The 21973-nt window shown below is 37.6% G+C and overlaps 1 protein-coding gene across 4 annotated transcripts in view; it reads left to right on the top strand.

Moving 5' to 3' along the window:
- Positions 1–21973, top strand: part of LOC139138930 (leucine-rich repeat-containing protein 7-like) — a 163547-nt gene that overhangs the window by 131599 nt on the left and 9975 nt on the right. For 2 of the 4 annotated variants that reach the window (XM_070707552.1, XM_070707551.1), the window contains exons 6-20: positions 7420–7566; positions 8782–8845; positions 9762–9836; positions 10328–10472; positions 11205–11407; positions 12067–12252; positions 12838–12940; positions 13320–13444; positions 15054–15176; positions 15584–15712; positions 16632–16769; positions 17232–18797; positions 19380–19478; positions 19987–20080; positions 20216–20376. In XM_070707552.1, coding sequence (XP_070563653.1) covers positions 7420–7566; positions 8782–8845; positions 9762–9836; positions 10328–10472; positions 11205–11407; positions 12067–12252; positions 12838–12940; positions 13320–13444; positions 15054–15176; positions 15584–15712; positions 16632–16769; positions 17232–18797; positions 19380–19478; positions 19987–20080; positions 20216–20376 — 3358 coding nt within the window. The remainder of the gene's footprint in view (positions 1–7419; positions 7567–8781; positions 8846–9761; positions 9837–10327; positions 10473–11204; positions 11408–12066; positions 12253–12837; positions 12941–13319; positions 13445–15053; positions 15177–15583; positions 15713–16631; positions 16770–17231; positions 18798–19379; positions 19479–19986; positions 20081–20215; positions 20377–21973) is intronic. The other 2 variants (XM_070707550.1, XM_070707553.1) reach the window with 2 other exon arrangements.

The raw sequence follows: 21973 nt of genomic DNA, 5'->3' as shown, positions 1-21973 counted from the left end.
TAAGGTATTTAGCATAACATTTATAATGGAACAAAGGGGACTCATCGTTGGGATGCAACTTCATTCCAATCAAATTACAGCATCACCTTGTTCTGTACTAAAACCTGTAAGAACTAAGACACGTACACCGGTATTACCGCATGACTGCAGTGTGTGTGAATATACATATGGACAGCGCTTCACAGCAAAATATCAACAACTTCTTAGACAGGTTGTATTCCAACACGAATTTGGATTTTCCCAAGTGTGAGATGTTTTTGATCAATCTAAGTTTCTCTCTCTCTGGTGTCGTGTAACTGTTTAGTACCAAATTTTGATAGTGGCGGTTTTGATATCATGGACAATCCAGAGTATCATTTCAAAGGACATGAAAACAGCATCAGTTTTTGTCTGCCGCCTACACACTTACATGTGACCTCCACTCACTGGTTTCCATGGTTACATGAAATTTATCATTATAAGAATTATCTTGGATGTAACACAAGATTTGCATTGTGCATCTGTTGACGGTATTATCGGGTAACCCTGAGAAAGATATCTTGACACAAAGGTAATATCCAGTGTCATTTTACCGTTAACCGTTAAACTTTGTGTGCAATCGATTGCTAGATGTTTTTAAGTCAGGATGTCTTGGGGAATTCTTGAGGAAACATCATTTGCTGAGGTGAGATTGCATGTTAGCCACCGTAGATGTGACAACCACATATAGTGCAGTGGTAATGTTTTAACTGGCAAGCCATTTTTTGAATGGAAAAATAGGAAACTGATTTGTTAAATTATAAATGGTAATAGTCGTACAGTAGTAGCTAGAGGAAGTTAGGGTTGTGGCAGGTGGTTTTGCTAATAGGAGCAGGTATTTGTGACAGCTTAGTAGCAGATGGTAACAATAGTCAGTAGGTAGAGTACTTTGTAGCAACAGTAGGTACAGCATTTTGTGGCAATAGTTAGTAGGTATGGTCCTTTGTAGCATTAGTTACTTTGTAGCAATAGTCAGTAGACAATAGATATGGTACTTTGTAGCAATAGTCAGTAGGTATGGTACTTTGTAGCAATAGTCAGTGAATGTGGTATTTTGTAGCAATAGTCAGTAGGTATGGCACTTTGTAGCAATAGTCAGTTAATGTGGTACTTTGTAGCAATAGTCAGTAGGTATGGTACTTTGTAGCAATAGTCAGTAAATGTGGTACTTTGTAGCAATAGTCAATACAGGTATGGTACTTTGTAGCAATAGTCAATAAATATGGTACTTTGTATCAATAGTCAGTAGGTATGGTATTTGTATCAATATTCAATAGGTATGGTGCTTTGTAACAGTAGTCAGTAGGTGTGGTACTTTGTAGCAATAGTCAATAGATATGGTACTTTGTGGCAATAGTATGTATAGTATTAATTGTTGTGATAATCAATAATTTAGCTCACTTTAAAGTTTTGAAATGTCAGTTTTAAAAGGTGCAAGTTAAGTTCTGTCTTGTGGCTAAAGGGGTCCACAAAAACTGGTGCTGCTATATTGTCGTTACAGCTGGGAATTTTGTACTATCAACAGTTTGAGCTAACATTCATTCATCCAGGTCTCTGCGCTCAACTTCAACAAACAATTTGTACTTGCCAAAAATTAAAACGGAAATAATGAGAAAAAGCCTTTCATATTCTGGCGCTGTCCTTTGGAATGAACTCCCCTCATCTTTGAAAAACAGCCCAAATCTGAGATCTTTCAAGTTGCAATTGTATAAATTTCTCATGGATCGGGTGTGATATGTTCTTGCCTTTTGTTGTAGGGTTAGTTGTCTTATTGTCCTAATTGCTGTTTTTTTTTTCTTGACCTGATTTTTTACTGGTTTGTTGCTTGTATTAGTATTTGTATTTTTTTTTCCTCTGTCATTCTGTAAATTTTTTAATGTCGACCTTGTGGAAGATCGGCCTTATTGGCCGAACATGTTATCGACAGTAAATAAAGTTAAATAAATAAATAAATAAATTTGAGCAGTAGGTTACCTGTAAAACAGTGGTGGTATTACCGGCAATAGTGACAGCAGTCACTTCAGAAAACTGACTCTGGGAAACTAATATTAGTAGTAACAGGAGGATTATGGCAATAATAGTATTACTATTCCGGACTTCCAAAACAGCTGTTTTCAGCAAAATCTAACACGCAACAGTGGTTTAACTGTGCTTTTTGATTTTTACTGAGTGTAGATTCTCCAAGTCACTGTGGTATGAATGCAACTACTATTATTATGGTAATGGAACATGTATTCATGTCAGAAAATGAGTGAATTACCCGGGTTAAAAAAGAAGCAACCGCAGGGAGAGACTGGCGCAATTCACACTTGAGCAGTGATGGATCGCCGTAATAGAAGTAGAGTTAGCAACGCCATAAATAAGTAAATAAATTAGAAGCGAAAACGGAGAGGTCTATGCCATGTATCATGGAAATAATAACCAGGAAATGCAAGGAAAACGCGGCGTTCATTCTGGTTCATTTTTAATACTCTGACAAGCCATGCGGCACGCTGCTTTGTGATCTCACTTATTGAGATATATGAAAACCCAAGTGTTAAGTCGTGCTCAGTACGTTTTTTTTTTTGCAAGCGCCGCCGATAACAGTGCAGCTGATTTGATTCAACGCCCCCTTTGAATTACAAAAGATGCCCAAGTTGCGATACTCAGAGCCTTGCCTTTGACATTTCAAGGGAGTTACGAATGCGGAGTGTGCGTCTTCACATGATGATCTCAAATTTCTGTGATCTCCAAAGAACAGAAACCTAGGTTGAAATAGTCAAAGGCTTTTATTTATCAAAACTGAAAATTAATTTGGACATGTACAGCGTTGTACATTTAAAAAGTTATGTCAAAAGGATAAAAACGATGTCATCACAGCATCATGTTTGAATGCCTGGTATAAAACTTTCGACCACAAAAGCTAAAATAATCATGGTTTGAAGCTGAAAGGCGCTATTATTTTGAAAACCACCATCATTAACCATAGTTGATTTGATGCTTTGTGTGTCCCAATGAATGATACACTGTAAAAGGGAGGGTTGAAATCTTTCTGAATCGCTCCCTAATTCCATCCGTTCTTGCCTTTTCCCATTAAATTTGATTTCATTCCGGAACCATAATTGCTGTTAAAATCCAACATGTGTCAGGGGTGACAGTTGCTTCATCAAGCATGCAGTTAACTCGAGCACTGCAACAATTTACAGCGGCGGTGACAATTTACAGCTCCAATCAGCATTCAGTCAGCCATTTCCAACCTTTGTGGAAGAACTTGGAGTTTGAAATTCCATCATTAGAGACCCTGCTTCCATGTTTTCTCGCATTAATTTTGCGCCATACTGCTTTTTCGGTTTACTGATTCACCAGAGAAGACCTAGATCATGTCAAAAGACATCATATTGAACTCCAGGCAATATCTAGAGTTACATGCAAGAAAAAAATAAATATTTCCTGACAAGAAAAATCATCTTTTAAATTTTGAGCAGCCATTCAGGCTGACTCTCGCTAGTGATCCAAGTAATACCAACCGACAGCACCACAAAGCGGAGATATGACGGGAGACACGAGGTGACGGAGGGCGGTTGAGTTTTATGGTTTACCTTTTCATACTTGAGTTCTCCATCCCAAATAGAGTGCAATGGCATGGAAACGCGGTTCATCAGACAATACGCGGACGAACAGCCTAAACACACAGCGGATAGTTATTAATATTCCGCGGACATGGCAAATTGTCATCATCTTTCTATTCACACAAATATGGTATTTTTAGTGTGATGCGGAAAAAAAGTTACCGTTCCATTACTTGCTGGTAATTGGACATGTCAGCTGTCGCGTCGATTTCAACTCTTGCCTCATGAACTGTTCCCTTTCCTAAATTGCATATAGCAGTATTTCATTTTGATTGTTTTTTTTTTCTGAGCAGTATTGAATATTTACATTGACAGTTCAGCTTGTCATTTCAAGTGTGGTTCATTTGATGTAGTGTTGACCCGGGGGCATGTTCTTGTCACTGGCATTCTTTAAAAATCTACAGTTGTACTTTTTTGTAATTTTGAAACTTTATTATTCAAGAGCACATTCTTTACCCGGTGCTGTTTTCCCAAATTATAGGTTTACCCAACCCTAGTTAGCAATGGAATGTCTCTATCCACAGTAGAGACATGCTGGATTATTCCAAGATTGAATGATCATCGGGGTGGATAGATTACAGTCCCTCTTGACCACTGATTATTTCAATTACAGATATTTTTCAGGGAGTGAAAACTACTATGAGACACTTGTTTTTTGGTTGCTCTGAAAAATCTTTCCTGTATGATGTAGCTTGTATTTTCATTTAGAATGTAGAATAATGTCTCAAATTTTCTTCTCAGGACAGCAATGCGATGGTCTTCTGGAATTAGATTTTTAAAAAGATAAAAGTCAAAAGGTACTTGGTATGCCTTCTTCAAAGAATGGAACTCTTAATGTAACTTTGTAATTATTGTATTTCTTTTTTGAAAAAATCACAGTTCTGATCAAAGGAGTGTTTTCCTTGGTATCCACTCACATACTCACTGAAGGAGATGTTCCTTGTGAAATTAGAAGCAGAAAGCAAATTGGGGGGGGGAGGGAGGGAGGGAGGGAGAGAGAGAGAGAGAGAGAGAGAGAGAGAGAGAGAGAGAGAGAGAGAGAGAGAGAGAGAGAGAGAGAGAGAGAGAGAGATTGACTGTTTCCATTCTGATGATCATAAAATTTCAACATTTCAATTTAATTACCGCAAAGTTCATATACAAGGTATTGTGTAAAATCGTTTGAAAATTAAATTATAAAAGACATCACTGATGAAAATTACTGTGCGACACAAAATAAATGATTATTTTTTCAGTCTTTTTCACTTGTACTATAGTAACTGGCTCAAACAGTTGTAAGTGTACATCAAAAGGAAATGTTACTCCATTGCAATTTTGAATTCTGATAGTGACACTTGTATCCCTGTCAATTCTGTGACAATTTTACAAACAGTGAGGTAATGTCCTTGGGTGGTGAGGGCGTCTGTTTTTTCTTCCTTTCGTGTTGAGAGAATATTTGAAAGGGACTGAAAAATCAGGAACTCTATGTCATTGATGAAAGGTATTCTGGTGCTATTGTTGTGAGTCTATACCCTGAAGAGACTCTGACATTTGCCCCCCAGGTTGGAAGGTACTAGTCACTTTTTTTTTTGCCAGTGTTAGTTGAGAATGCCTGCATTGTTCAGCTTGATGTCTTGGCTTGATCTGTAGCTGAAATTATATATGCATGTACAATTACTGTGCACAGAGTTGAATGAACCTATAGCCAAAGATAACATATAGAGTGTCTATTCAAAATATGTTGGAGGAATATTTTTGTTTTCAAATTCTTGAATTATTTTGAAATTTTTTTAGGTTTTAAGTTCAAATCTCAGCACATTGAAAAGTACAATACTGAAAAAAAAGACATTTCCTTTAAGTGTGACAGACAATTTTTTCCACATTTGTCATGGAATATGAATTTCCAATACTTCATAATTTTGTGTATTAGGAGACTATACCTGATGACCTTGTATACTGACAACACAGGGATCATGTCAAATTCTCCCGAGAGGCAAAATTGAATTATAGACTTTTCAAATGGTTATACTACTGACAATGCAGAGTAAGAATTGAAGGGTTTTCTGGAAAATGATTTTTTTTTCAGCTCTGACATTGACGTTTTATTCCCTGTACTTAAAGCCTAATGATAATAAATTTCCTTTGTGCCTGTTTTAGGAGGACAGTCATGCTTGTGAAATATTTCATCTGAAACGGGCTGTATCCTCAATAACGTTTCTTTGTATCGGGATGCATATTTTCTCATTTGACAGAACATGTTATGAATATTCAAAGTCAAATGACAAGCTGTCCTAGTTTTGATGTGCGTATGTACTTGCCTTTTAACAAGATATTTCAACCATTCCTGATTGTGAAAAACTTGTCATCATTGACCCTGTTTTTTGAAATCAACCAGGAATTTTATTCTCAGACAAAAACTATTATTAATTTAGATCTATGTCAACCAGTTTTGACTGTATACAGTGCCCAATCCAGAGGTAACTGAATATTCTTTGTTGATAAAGCCTCATTATCTCAGAGTATGTGTACTGAAACAATACTGCTGTGCCTTGAGCATTATATGCTCAATTCTGTGTATTATTAAAGACGGCTATCAAAGCTGCAAACGATCCAGAGTAAATGTTAGGTTTATGACTTATGAATTTTTTTAGTTCCGTTTTGTGGACCTACTCCAAAAAAAATCATAATAAAATAAATTTTTGTATATAAATTGTTATTATTGAACTTTTTTTGGTGCATTCAGTGATTTGTTTAGGGAGGAAAGCACGGAAAACAATAGCCTTGCATGGAATATTTTGTCAGTTTGAGTTTTAGATGGATGAGACAGCCGTGAAATGATGAGCGTAATCGTACTTCATTCCCTTAGCCCTCTCTGTATTATTCCGGAGTGATTCAACCAGACTAAATCAAAAAGCATTGTGCAAGCTCATAAAGAGACATAAAAGAGTCCCAGACTCAGGAAAGACCCATCACTTGGCTATAGCAGTAAAATTTAACCATCGTATAACCGGGACTTGGGAATAGAGGAGAAAAAAACGTAGTCCTGCAGTAAAACGTTATCACCACACCTGCTAGGAGATGCAAGAAGTCAGACAGAGTAATTTACTGTCTTAGGGCACGGAGTCAAACTTAGATAGGGCAATTACATGATCTGAGATTTATCTGCGTTGTCAAGAGGATAAAGCCTGAACGGGGGGCTAACAAAAGCCCGTCTCAGACTCACTGTCTCTGACTTCTAAAGGCTGTGATTTTTCAAAATTTATGATTTCAAATCATTTGTTTCGTAAATCAACTTGCAACTTTTCTGAGTGACACGTGTTTCCTGTGCATCTTCAAGGAAAGCAGTGTAGTACACTGCATTGTGTGCATCTATGGTTTGTAGTGTTGGAACACGTGCTGATCACAAACAAATGATTACAATCTGGAAACTCAAGAGGGCGCTCTGCCTCAGTATCAAGTTGAATACTTTACTCAGAAATTTTCTCAGCATGTAGATCCCAAAATGTTATTTCATTTCCCCGTAAAACCAAGAAAAGAACCGTAGCTTTCTTCTTCAGGTGATAGAATGTGAAATGTCTTTAATTGCGTTTATCGTAGATTTATCATTTGCTTAGGGAGATGGTAAAATTTGCGCGTGAGGTGGATGCTGCTTGTTGTATTGATGCTGCATTGCATCACATCTCACAGGCAATATTGGAGAGGGCAATAGTGAAAGGGCGATATTGGATGGGCAATATTGAGAGGGCAATATTGAGAGGGAAAGAGAGATTTGGTTTCAAGAACCATTCAAATGTTGTCATCTTTTTTTTTCCAGGTTACCCGATGGTTTCACGCAGCTTTTGAATCTAACTCATCTGTACCTCAACGACACATTCCTTGATTATCTTCCCGCAAATTTTGGCAGGCTTACCAAGCTCAGAATTTTAGAAATCCGTGAAAATCATCTCAAATCACTGCCAAAGTAAGTAAAATCCAAACTCTTCGCCCATGTCAAAATATTGCATATTGTGAAGAGAATATTTCTCAGCTACTTTTCCGGCTTTCCATATTCAAACCGTATACATTTTTGCCACCTAATTGTGATCCCAAATTTTTTGATAGTGCAGATTGTGTATACAAATAATACAGGACTAAGCTTCATTTTTCAAAGGAGCAATGGAAACTATGTCGTCATAATGTTAGGTGAATACAAAGTAGGAACTATGCTAACACAACATATGCGTAATATGTAATGTTACCATTGAGAAAATGAATTCTTGTCTGGACTAAAAGTCCACTGTTAACATTAAAATGGGACATTTTATACATTCTGGCTGTGTTGATAACTTAAAAATTGCACGTTTTCTCCACATCATGTTTAAAGTGAGACAACAAACTATTTTTACAAACAGGAAAATGAATCAAAAGTTAGAGCTAATTAGATTTTTAGCTATTCAGTTTTATTATCAGACAAGGATAGTCGGAGGTCTTAAAAGACATTTATGAGGCAATACAGGTAATATACTTCCAATAACGTGAATAGAAATTTAAAATAACCGTTTCCCTCAAATACAAAAATTTTCCTGCAAGATCGTTTGGATTTGTGAAAATGACAATAAAAAATGAATGGGTTTAAATGAGTTGGACTTTCCTGTGTATGGAAACAGATTTAAAAGATGTATTCTACCGGGAAAAATGGGAATTTGCTGAGCCAGTGATGTTTTATAAAAGTAAATTGTGCTATTATAGCATGTTGATTGGAGAATGTATTATTCAGTTTTCTGTCATTTGACTCACAACTGTGAAGTGTGTGGTTTATGTCAACTTTATCAATTCACGAAAGGATGTGAAGACTACCATGAAATATGAAAGTTTGCTGAACAGAGGAAGAAAATAGAAAATTAAAACAGTCTTCATAGAACCAGATGTGGGTGGAATTGTCACATTTTGCGCAGGAATTGATTGAAAATATTAGGAAATTATTTGTTGCATAGTGGTAACGTGTAAAAGTGTCTAAAAATTTGAAGTTGCGAAACTGTATACACACAATACTAGCACTTTAATAAAAGTACAAACTATGTGTGAGTTATTGTAGAATGTTTGTGCTACCTGTATGAAAAGCAGTTTTCTTTTATTCAGATGTTGATAAAACAAAGATGATAGATTGTCACAAGGAGACTGTTTTTTCTTCTTTCAGATCCATGTCAAGATTAACAGTATTAGAAAGACTAGATTTAGGAAATAATTATTTTGAAGAACTGGTAAGCGCATACGTTTCCTGGATTTGATTTTTATATGCACCAACATTTTGAACACAGAGTTTAGAAATTTTCTATCATGTTATTAAAATGGATTTTTGCATATTTTTCATGTATGTACGATGAATTTGTATCACTCTATTTCTGGAAAATAAATCTTTACATGCAGCATAGATTTTATGGGTCTCTTCATGTAGTTTTCAAAAATTGATATAGCACTATTATAGCAAAAAGGGATGATATGATTTAGGCCTAATACGCATGTAAATTGGATGTTTTTTCAAATAAATGGTTTCTTTTATGAGATGAAAAAAGATACATCTGCTTGGTAATTACTTTCTGATTAAGAATATGAAATATAATTCAAATCTTACACATATGGTTTCAATCAATTGCCACTAATCTGTAACTACCATTGAGTTACTTTCATAGTAAAGAATTCTAACAATACAAGTATTGAAATGGAATTGATTAATCACCAAAACAAGGCTTCAAAGAGTTGAATTGTTTGTCTTTTGTGTTTTCCTTCATTCTATAATCAATTTGTAATCATCTAAATCATATTTCCAGGCAATTTTTGTGACTACATGTGTTGCCAGATTTCTGTCTCAGTTTTTTTACAACTTTGGTTTAAGTACAGCTGATTGATATGGAGAAACCTTCATGGTATATTTTTGCCCCGCCATTTTGACAGCGCCCTCTACAGTGTAATATTGAAACAGGTGTGTCTCAGGTTTACAGTTGGCAAAAGACTGACACGTCTATGTTTAACCACAGTCATTCGGTAAAAGATGAGCATGTATGATTTTAACATTTATTAAAAAGGTAGGCAGAAAAGGAAAGGATAACAAGCTCTCATTTCTTTGAAATTTAGTAAATATTTACATTTGTAATAATATTGATGTGTTTTTCTTTGCAGCCTGAAGTAGTTGGTACGCTAGCAAATTTAACAGAATTATGGGTGGATTCAAATGCCCTCAGTAAACTACCTCCTGTAAGTTTTGCTTTTAGTTTTAAGATAGTACTAAAATGAATATTGAATTGTCACAAGTGAATAATTCTGTCTGTATCCCAATTACTGGTTTCATAACAAGTTCATATTAAAATGTTATGGTTCACATATGTGTTTATTCGAATTCTTGTAAAAGATTTTTGATCCAAAACTGACCTGAGTTAATTGAAGTTTCACATGTGTACCGTACTATTACAAAGTGCTAGGCTATAAGAGTAAAAACCTCAAGATGTTCAAAGGAAATTTGAACAATTTTGTTGTCAATGGTTTCTGTAAGTAGTATTGTTAATAGAGTGTCTCTAGCATCCATAGTTGATTTTGTTACTTTCTGCATAAAAACACAATTGACTATTTTCAAATCCATACTCACAATTTTCCAAAACATTGTTATACCAAGGTTATTCCTAGACAAGATGTTAGGAAAAAACCAAGATTCCTTTTTTTCTGATTTTCTTTTTCTTCCATTCTGCCAGTTTATTGGTAAATTATCTCAACTGCAGTATTTTGATGGTTGCAAGAATAAAATCAAAGAGCTGCCTGATGAGATAGGTGGATTGCTATCGCTAAGTGATCTTCATCTTTCAACAAACAATCTCAGATCCCTTCCAGATACAGTTGGTAAGCAAGAACAGTATCATTTTGTTTTAGCCGCCTGATACTTGGAATACTCCATATTGCTCTGGTCTGATTAACTGGAAAAAACGGATTTCACTGCACGGTGCTTAAAGAAAGGAATGTTTTCTTCCGTCTTACTGTCATGACTTACCAACAGAAACGAAGTTTGTGAATCTTCTCAGTTCACAACATCCTAGTACTATTATCAATTTATCTAAGTTCATCTTTTATAGTTTCAGCCGAAGAGAAATTTTATTATCCACGAGCAATAATGTATAACTGCCCCTAAGTTTGTCTGTATTATTTTTACAAGAATTGTAAGAAAGGCCGGTGGCCTATATTACCGAATAAACATTATATGTAATGAGAAAGGATGTGTGGAAGTTGCCACACTTTGTGATGAGAAATATGCTATTCAAAATTGACTCTGATTATTAAAATTTTCAAAATTTGGTGGTTTAGCCTACAGCTTTAACATCACTTAGCCAGTTGTATCCAGTGAAATACCACCAGATTGAAGGTGATAGAAACAGCTTCTGTTGATTGTATACTTCGTTATGATAAAAATGTCACGAAAAATTTATGCATTTTGCTTGAACAAGTAAGGGGAATACCTTGTATAGTGTTAATTGATTACGTTTAGGAAGAGATACAAAACCAAGAATTGTAAAAGTCTGGGTATCCTATCCACACCGACATCATCATTTACATTTTCCACGTTTTTCCTCACCTCAGGGAAGCTGGATAAACTATCGACATTGAAAGTGGATGACAACCAGTTGTTTCAGCTGCCACACACTATCGGAGGTCTGACCTCCATGGAGGAACTCATACTCAATATGAATGACTTGGAGGAGTTGCCACCCAGTATAGGATTGCTCAGAAATATGAGGAATCTCAACGTTGATGATAATTTCCTTCTGGATCTTCCGTCTGAGGTAAGGGTCAAAATATCTACACGTGTCAAAGGTTTACTTTCACTGAGCGTGCTCAGGAACCCACGTTGCCATGGGTGATGAGACAGGACAAGACAGGAAAGAACTGTGACTACCAATGTGTATTGGAGTTTGGACTTGTTATTTGACCCTGCCAATAAAATCTGCATCCCTACTTAGACACTTATTTGACACAATTTCATTAAAATTTCTGTGTACTGAAACTAGAAATTTGCCATGATGCTGAAAGTTACATGTCAGCACTGCACGGTGCATATTAAGCTTTAGTGATTTGCCACTGATTTTAGACTTTAATAAGAAAGTTCTCCTCAATTCAAGAAAATGTTATTTATGACAAATACTGGTGTAGTGTTGATGCAAAGAAATTTCCCCAAATTCCTTTAAGTTAGTTGATCCAAAGAGTTCAGAAATGTGTCAAGCTAGAGGACATGCACTCCAGAGGGCACACACTGATGCACTGCATGAACAGATTTATAAATTTGTACAGAACTTAGTGAAATCATAAATTTGGATGGTGTTCACAATAGTAAACAATGTCATATGCTTTCATATAGGTAACTACCTAAAAGCAGTTTACTTTCTTACTTCATTCTCACATGTCTGTTCTATGTTTGACTTCTGACTTTCATTTTGCACGGCAGCTCGGTAGCTGTTCTAACATCCGTCTTCTGTCACTACGAGGAAACAGAATTGAACTGCTGCCAGACGAGTTGGGCAGGATCCATCACTTGACCGTTGTGAACCTTAGCAATAACAGACTCAAGTATCTCCCGTTCAGTTTTACCAAATTGAAGAATTTACAGGCTTTATGGCTTTCAGACAACCAGGTAAGATTGTTGGGCTGTGTAAGGCTCCATCTCAGGAGGCAGCAAGATCACAGTTTACGTTCAATGAGCCAATCAGGGATGAAGTAACAAAGTTAATATAGTAAGATAGTATGACTTCTCTAATATTGGTGGTGAATAGCACTGGTGTTTCACCAAAGGAATCTTGCAAAACTTAAATGGCAGTACTTAGATGTGATAATTTAAATGATAAAAGCAAAACTCATATCTGCCGATCAGTGAATCAGAAGATATGTAATCATATGCAGTTTTTGTTGTGTTGTAGTATGTAAATTTATGGAAATATTTTTTTAACCTGTTAAACCCCCCCCCACCCCCCTCCCCTCCAGTAAAAGAGTCCACAATCACCATTGACAACGGTAAATGTGGGTCAAACCATGATGGTTAGAGGGTTCCATGATGTTGGGTCTCAACCCTTTCATCACCAGACATTGGTACATTCCCATTGTTTTCAATAGTATGGATGGTCCTTCACTTGATTTTTCATAATCATCAGAGGAAACAGTGTTTGATATGTAGAAATTTTTGTTTATTTCATTAAATGTTTTGTTTTTGATTTATTTGCAGTCCAAACCACTTATACCTCTCCAGACTGACTGGGATGAGTCGTACCGACACAGAGTGCTGACCTGTTTCATGTTTCCACAGCAACCAAAACTTCCAGATGACGGTACGTTGCCATGGTGCTTTTTTTCTCTCTTGGTAAAGCATGATAAGAAATGAATTTGTTGGTCAGAAACAGTATTTTGAACGTGAGTGAATGAACGGTTTGCTGAAAATTTCAATAATTAACTGATAGAAGTGGAAGCTTGCGTGTGCGTCTGTTAAATAATACTGATTAGAGGAGAGGCTAGACCTTTGCAATGCTTTTCATCTGATGAATATTCATTTCATATCTTGAAACACTTTTTATCCACTTAGCTTCTTAACAGCTAAGAAAGTAATTTTTTGTCAATTTGAAAATAAAAAAGTTTATGTTAATGACCTTGTCATGTGACTGCCATGAATTTACACCGTAAATTTTGTGTCCTCACAATATTTTGAAACAGAGCTGTACTACAGTGACGGTGACAGTTTCCATGCGTCGCAGTGGGAGGAAGAAAGACTTACCAAGACACAGATTGCATTCGACGTCAAAGAGTCAGACTCCGAGGTGGGTCGTAGCAAAAACAATGTAAGTAAGACAGTTACATGTGGAAAGTTCCACCAATCACCTTGCTGACGTACATCAGTGGATATGCTAACACAGGCTTACTGACATCACTTCCTTAGCAACAGTATTTTGCTTGGCAACAGTGATTCCTAGGCAGTCTTATTAATATTCTTGCAAGAGGCAGTAGCAACGCATTAATTAACACAAGAATGTCAATTCTAATTGTACTTGCTGTAGAAAAATTATTCTTTTACACTCCTCAATCAGTTATATATTCACTTCTCACTAACGCTTGACACTGTGGAGTAGTGAATTTTGAATTTACCGTCTATTCTGGTCACCCCCAAAAAATGACAGTTATACCCTAACTTGTTTACAAAGCCAGTCACTCTTGATGAACTGAATTCACTCACAAAAAAAATGATCTTACACAATGTCACTAACAGTATAGTGCATGATAGCCTAACACATCCACTACTGTACGTTAACAAGTTTGGTGGAACACTCACGCTCGATTTTCATCGCCGCGGTGACACGTAAGTATGGGAGAAACCATTTTCATTTCATTTCATTGATTTGGATTTCATAAACTTAGCTCTGCAGTTGCACCAAGAAGAACAATTTTTAAATGCTTTCAATGGAAAATTGCACATGCCCTTCCATGATGTTTTTCCATGAGCACTTTGCATTTAGACAGCAAGACTACTCTTCATACAAGATTTATTTTTGACCTTGAGATTGTAAAGCAGTCAGAACTATGATAACACACAGGGACCTAGTGACACATATGTGGTCAGATTACAACAAATATTAACGTTTCAGACTGATTTCAAGATTGCCTAAAATTTATTGACCACTTTTATTGACCTCCTATATGCCTGTACATCCTGGGATTCTTTCATGGTATGCATTATTCAAAAATCAGAACTTCAAGATGAAAACTGAAAATTTTGCTTGTAATTAAATGCAGCTTTTTGCACAGAATTCATTTAATGTGCTTGGCTTTCATAGAATGCCGAATCAAGACTGCAGATTCACACCGACAAAAATACCAGGATGAAGGGTCATTTAGAGGTCATGACAATAGTCAATTTGCATAAGATTGTGAATATTAGTGATAAATGTTTGGAAGGTGTACATCTCTGTGTTTGTGAGAAGGTGTACAAGTATGTGTGTATCTTTCTTTGTCTGTGTGTCTTCAGATGTCATGAGAGTGACACCAAATTTTCAAAAATTGTGAAAGCTCAAATTGTTTTCTTTCAAAATTACATATTTATCTTCACACATTCACAAAATAATCTTTAGCCTCAGAATTTAAGTATAAAATACCTGAATATTGCAAATCAGTGTCAATATGAAGATGTAGCTCTGAACAGTGTCAGCCATCTTGCTGCATCATGCACAGTTCATGCATTGTCATAAATTCACTGACATCAACAGAAATATTCCTACAAGATTCCCAATAAATGAACAAAAAAGGAAATAAATGATGAAGCAATATTTCAAAAGAAATGAGAATAGTGATGTATAGGTGTACTTTGAAAGTAGTTGTTCTCCATCAATATGAGAAATGTCTGTTTGAAATGTTTTAACGTTGACATCATTTACGGCCTATTTGTCTTCATCTCAGCGTTCATTCAAGAGAACCCCAACTCCATATCCGAAAGAGGCCTACAAAACCAAGAAACATGTGCCACAAGCTAACGGTGACATCAGGGACACAGCAAACAGTTCAGACGGCTATCCAAATGATGTAAGTTCATGCTCCCTCACACCCTCTCTCTTCCTCCCTCCTTCTCCCCTCTCTCTCTCTCTCTTTCCTCTCTCTCTCTCTCTCTCTCTCTCTCTCTCTCTCTCTCTCTCTCTCTCTCTCTCTCTCTCTCTCGCTCTGTTCACGCACACACTCTCTCTCTCTCTCTCTCTCTCTCTCTCTCTCTCTCTCGCTCTGTTTCACGCACACACACACTCTCTCTCTCTCTCTCTCTCTCTCTCTCTCTCTCTCTCTCTCTCTCTCTCTCTCGCTCTGTTTCACGCACACACTCTCTCTCTCTCACACTCTCTCTCCTCTCTCTGAAAACTAAAATATTCATTTCTTATTTAGGGTTTAATTTCATCTATGATCATGGCAGGATTACATCATTATTTCATTTTCTCTTGCAGTCTCGCAAGCTCGGCTCACATGAAATGTCACTGGGACCAGACATCAAAATTCGGGAAGCCAAAGTGACGAAACCTGGCAAACCATCATCTCCACTACACGACAGACATTACCTGTACAAAGCTGACAAAGTGAGTGTTGAAATTGTACACAGTTGTCTGTGACTGTAGGTGTTTCAAATGTTGGTTGATTCACATTCTGTGCATACAAAAGTAAATCTGTTTTCTGATGACTGTGTCATTGCTAAGAGGTGGTAAGTTACACAGTGGGGTGCTGTCTGATGGATGATAAGATGTCTGCGCTAAGTATGCATTGATGTCTGAGCTTAGCACGCAATTTTCAACAAAATCAATGCAATGTGTTCTGTATATTCCATGCCAGTACCTGCAGTAACTAAGCCAATCACAATCAATCTGCCACAGGTGAGATAGCGTGACTTTCAGGAACCAACCAAATAGTCTTGATGTTATAGCTTGCAGTTAAATGCCATGTTTGTAATGAGTATTCTGTGACTCTCAACGACCAGTAAAAACTTACTCCTGCATATGGGAACCAATCAAAAAAGAAAATTGAGATGTGTGGCCATTTCAAGGGCTGGTTGTAACTTTTAAAAACTTTGTTTTCAATGTAAAATCGCAAGTTCTTATTCTAATCTCTAGACCATGTTGAAACACCAACTACATGTATATACCTTGGCAACACAGCGTCTTCTTGTGTAGAGTGCACTGTTATTGTTTACATTTGAATGCTACGGTTGTCAGGACCAGAGTTCACTTGTCAACAATAACAGTGCAGTCTACCCATGTGCATGTTAAGTTGACAAGCTGAATACTGTCTATGCCAACATGGTTTAGGGAGTAGGACGAGAAACTAGTTGACATTACAAAGAAAAATAGTGAAAAAAAAATCGTCAAAAGTTACCGCTTAAGCCTTTAGGTATCAAAGGAGATCAATTGTAACTAAAATGTGCCTTGTCTTCCATTTCAACTTCCCTACTTTAAGACAAAGATGTGTCAGTTTGAATTACAGTGTACAATTTCGTTTTTCCAGGAGAAACGTGCCAAAGACAAGGCCAGAATACGAAGGAACTCTAGGGACAGCACCGGCACTGATGGAGAAAGTGATTCATCTCCTTCAAGAAGTCTACCAAGCAGTTCTAATTCTTCACCAACCAGAAAACCTAATGCTGTAAGAGTCTTGTCTTTTTAAGCTCAAAAATAGTGCTTTGACCCATTTACCCCAATTCCTTTTGTAGATATCCATATTTACCGAATAAAACAATTAGATAATCTGTCAATTTTTTAATCGTGAAAGGGCAAATGGAAGTTATCACAGCATTGGTATGTTTACCATTTGGTATGTGTCTTCCCTCTGAAGACATTATTTTCAAAACAAGGTCAAATGTCAAGACTTCTCATGTCAGTCATCCATACACACATCAAAGATAGCTTGATAGTACGATGGATGTGGAGCAAATTTTTATGATAACCTCTTTGCTCTTTCTTTATCATAATTCAAAAAATTTGAACCAATCCAATTATAGTTTTAAATAGAACTGACAAAAGAAATTTCATGATTATAACAAGGATATCTCAAGACAGAAAATGGATGAGTGTCTCACTGCATATTTTTTTTATGTGTTTGGTGCAGATGGTGAATAGTATTGAAAATAAGCGACAAGAGTCCCAGGAAGACGTCATGGTGGCACCTAAGGAGCCCATTGTGACAGCGGCCCCACCACGGGACAGTCCCAGCCCCGACAGTGGGAAGGGAAGTCCAGGTGAAAGGTCACCGCTGACTTCCACATCACCCATGGACAGCAGCCCGGTCAGAACGATGCCAGATGGTTGCCCGGTGCGAAGTGTGCCGGATGGTGCCTCATCAAACCAACAAACCAGTCCATCAAAGGTACTACCACCGCCAAACGGAAGCCCCGCAAAAACCTCGCCCCTCAACGAAGAAAACGTGCCTTCAACATTACCTCAAACAGGGAGTCCCATGAGGGCTCCGGGCAAAGCCGTGCCAAGCACTCTCCCTCCAAACAGGAGTCCAACTCGTGTGTTGCCCAGTTACGAGGAGACAATTGCCAAGAGACTGGAATCTCCAAAGAGGGAGAAAGATTCCCCATTGTCATCTTCCTCGCAAAAGATTCTCAACACAGAACTCAAGGACTCTCAGCGCGACGATTTGCCAGAGAGACCTCAAACGTTAGACATTGTGAATAGAAATGTCCATTCAAACGACAAAGTACAACACGAGAAAAAAATTGATTCCATCTCTCCAGAAAACAATTACAGGACTATGATGACAAATCAGGAAGGCAATTCCAGAACTAGTACACTGGAGAGGACTATTCCAGGTAGTGATGCCAAAAGTCCAGACAGTCCGGATTTCCAAGTCAATAGCTATGCAGAGACGTATCTCAAAGACAGACCTCTACCAAACTACCCGGACAGGAAACTTGGAGTGAAGCAGTTTCCCCCTCCTCCAAGCTATTATAGTTCCATGGAGGGCAAGAGAAACTCTCCAAGGAATAAAATGTCAGGGTATGCCAGTGACTCCAGATCTGGGTATGGAAGTGACTGGGAAAGGTCCAGGCATTCGCCCAGACAGCCCGGGTACATTGAAAGAGATCGGACTGGGTATTTCAGTGATAGAGAACGAGGCTATAATAGTGATTGGGAACGATCTGGTTACTATAGCGACAGAGAAAAATCAGGTTATGCCAGTGATCGGGAAAGGATTATGTACTACAATGAGAGAGACAGGAATGGTTACCATGGTGATAGGTCAGGCTACTTTAGCGAAAAGGAGAGCCCGACAGGTTACTTCAGTGACAGGGAAGGGAGATCTGGTTACTACAGCGATCGGGAGAGGCCCTCGGGCTACTCGAGTGACAGGGAAAGGCCAGGATACAGAGGACCAAGAAACGGACATCATTTACCCAATGCCAGGAATTCACCCCAGCATGGAAGTCCCATCCGGAACTACGGACAGATTCTGAACAGGCTTGATAATGTGAAAATGAGAACAAGGAGTCCGCAGCCTGAGTCGCCGTTGGCCAGGAGACGAGACAACAACGGCCAACCACAGATACCCAATTACGAACAAGTTATGAAATCAAGACCCAACAACTCACCCGGTGACTGGAGAGAACAGTTGCTGACCCATGTAGAAAAGAAAAAATTTGCAAGTGATAATGAATATGCACATCGAGTAAGTACTATACTTCACCTTGTCTCTGAGAATTTTTTTTTGAATTGTCAGTGAACTTGGAATATTCGGCAAATTGTTGTATGAACAAGGTTAATGACCATTTCTTCTAACAAAGGATACTTGTTGTTGACTACAACTCGGTATTTACATTAACTCGTACTTTGATGGGTCGTTCTTCCTGCATGAACATAACTGGTACATTTAAGAGTTAACTTTCTGTACTAATTTAGACCTTCATAATTAGCAATTTCATAGATCAGTCGGATGTACAGAGTCAAATTTACAATTCAAAGCCATCAAAAGTGGCATATTTCTATTTAATAGGTATACCATTGTGGTATCCTAAGACAATGAAATCACTACACTTTGGACAATTGGGTCCAGTATTTTTGCTGTAGAAATCTACCAGGGATGACCGTTTTTATGTCTATATGTGTCTGTTGCTGTTGACTGGAATAGAGCAATAAAGCAAGAAACAAAAAAAAAAAAAAGAAATTAATACTAATTACGGCCATCCGTGTTGAATGGAATAGCCAATCAGCTGCTCTGAAAATCTAAAAGTCAAATTATAATGTTGAACAGGAGGATCCAAGACTGGCTTCACCATCTAGGATGCAGGAAGCACAGGCGTATAAGAATGATCTCAGACTAAGAATGATGAAGCAAAGACATTTGCTAGATGTAAGTCAAAAGCTTTCAACTGTTTATGTATAAATGTACCACGTAAAGCTTGTGATAGTTTGCTCAGATTTTTTACATTTCATTCGTAAATTGTAGTGCACATATAAACAAAAGGTTTTTTAAAAGCCCTTGCATAATGTCCTAGACTAAAGAGTAAAGACACAATTATGAATACTAATGTACACATTATTAGTAGTTCATGGTTCTTGTTCAATTTTTAACTTCAAAAAGCCCTTGATCAGTATTAACTCTTCCTTAACAGTGTAACTTATGCATGTAAGATAAAGTAGCGTAACCTAGAATCTGTAAAGCTGCAGCTACTTTAACTTTACTTCTGCAACATTTCTGTTGGTTTCCCACTCTGGCTTGTCCTCTCTGCTGTAATTCTCTACAGTACTTATACACAGCTTGTTTATGTTCTCCCGCTTGCATCCACAGTGCCATCATCGTTAGCTTCTCTGGAGACATGACAGGATGAATTCTAACATTTGATTTTTATCTCTAATAGGCTGTTGATGGTAGCAGTGAACCAGGCAGTGACGACGTGTTCAGTTCCTCTCCTCAGCCATCATTGTATGGTAGAAACCAACAGTCATATACAGGTATGGTTTCCTTGACAGATTTCAATCACCCAGTAATGCCTTACAAAAGTGTCCTTTCTCTTGTTTTACCCTTGAGTTCTTTTTTTATTAAATCATTCACACTTAAACTCTGCTTTTACATGGTTTGTCACACAGGTGAAGGGAGTCCCAGGGCCAGCAGGAGAATGGCGCCATCACCACCAATGCGTACTACACCAGTACGACCACAGCCACTGGTGGGAGATTTGAGTCCCAGGATGTCACCCAGGAGCTCTCCAAGGCAGTCACCCAGAATGTCATCTAAACTGAGCCACTGTGTAAGTAACAAAAAAAAATCCATTAAAAAGCTGTTAGGCTAATTATTTCTCAACAGCTTGATAAGTACTGCATGTTTAATAGGGTCTTTTTGCTACATGTAACCTATGTCATATCATGTTTAATATGTGACTCAGTCCTGCCCATTAGAGATATACCATCTGCTTTATATATATATATATATATATATATATATATATATATATATATATATATATATATATATATATATATATATATATATATATATATATATATATATATAATATATATATATATATATTATATATATATATATATATACCCGATTTTTCTGAGAGTACGCCCAGGGCTGTTAAACAGAAAATGGCTACCTTGTCTGGCTCACACCTGTACTAAATAACAGCCCAGGGCCGTAATTCGGTAAAAATTTACCGACAATTAACTAAAAAATAAATGAGTTATTTTATCACTGTTGATCACAAACCAAAAATAAATGACGGTAGAACGCTGCAAAACATCCACTCATTTTTTTCTCTCGAGTTTTGTTTTCCTTTTCGTCATTGTGCGCTACAAATTCTAACAGATCCATCTTCAACAAAAAGGACACAATGTTGCAATTTTCTGATGCATCATACAATAACATAAACTGACACTCATGCACTCATTCACGCACGCATAAAACTAAACTGAACCCAAGATACGATCAATATTTCTTTTATTTGTATATCAACACAAATTGCAATAGTAATTATACACATCTCTTTGGAAAATAAAATCACACATGGAAAAATAAATTACGAGTCGGGTAAAAATAACGCATGGATAATCAACGCACAACCGTGACAACACAAGGTCCCATTGTGCTAACTTTTCGGAAGACAATATGACAGCTAGGACTAAAATCTACAAGTGTTCCTCACAATGACTAGCATATCGCCACTAAAATCCTTCGAAATCGCTCTCGTCAGAGTCCGACAAAAAACCGTCATCGCCGATTCGAACTCCTCTGCGCTGTCTGTACTGCTTACGCTGCTGTCAAGGTCATCGCTACACTGGTCGACGTCTTGCCCCCCACTCAGCACACTCTGGAGTTTAGTGTTCAACAGATCGACTTCTATGTAGCTGTGGGTCCATAGCTGTGGTGTTTTCAGACGGGATTCATGCCTTTTACGGGCTGGTTTTGACTTTTACGATTTTAACCCCGCCACCACAGCTATGTGATATTCCATAGACTAGCGTCCATGTTCCGCCGCAAGCACCCTTTGCGCAAGTTTGCTCGACGATATTTCGAAAAATTTTCCATCCAAATTACAAATTGCCAACACTCATCGACAGCTTGGTTATTAGGGACTCACCAGACCAGAAATCCGCTCAAAATTCACTGAAATATCGCCTTTTTTCTAAGTTTGCCCAACATGACTACACGGAAACCGCCATTTTGCTAGCGTAAAACTGTTGGTCGAGGATCCCTGCAGTACATGTACGTCACTACAGTGACGTAGGCGGTGACCTCTCAACTTCTGAACACAAACTAAAGGCCGAGTTACACGAGGCAACTCGCTGAGCAACGCGACGAGCAACACGACAGGCAACGCGAGTTGCCCGCCGTGTTGCTTC

This window comes from Ptychodera flava, chromosome 8, assembly GCF_041260155.1.
Source record: "Ptychodera flava strain L36383 chromosome 8, AS_Pfla_20210202, whole genome shotgun sequence".
Classification (NCBI taxonomy): domain Eukaryota; kingdom Metazoa; phylum Hemichordata; class Enteropneusta; family Ptychoderidae; genus Ptychodera; species Ptychodera flava.
Note: the sequence above shows the minus strand (reverse complement) of the source record. Positions and strands in the feature narration are given on the sequence as shown.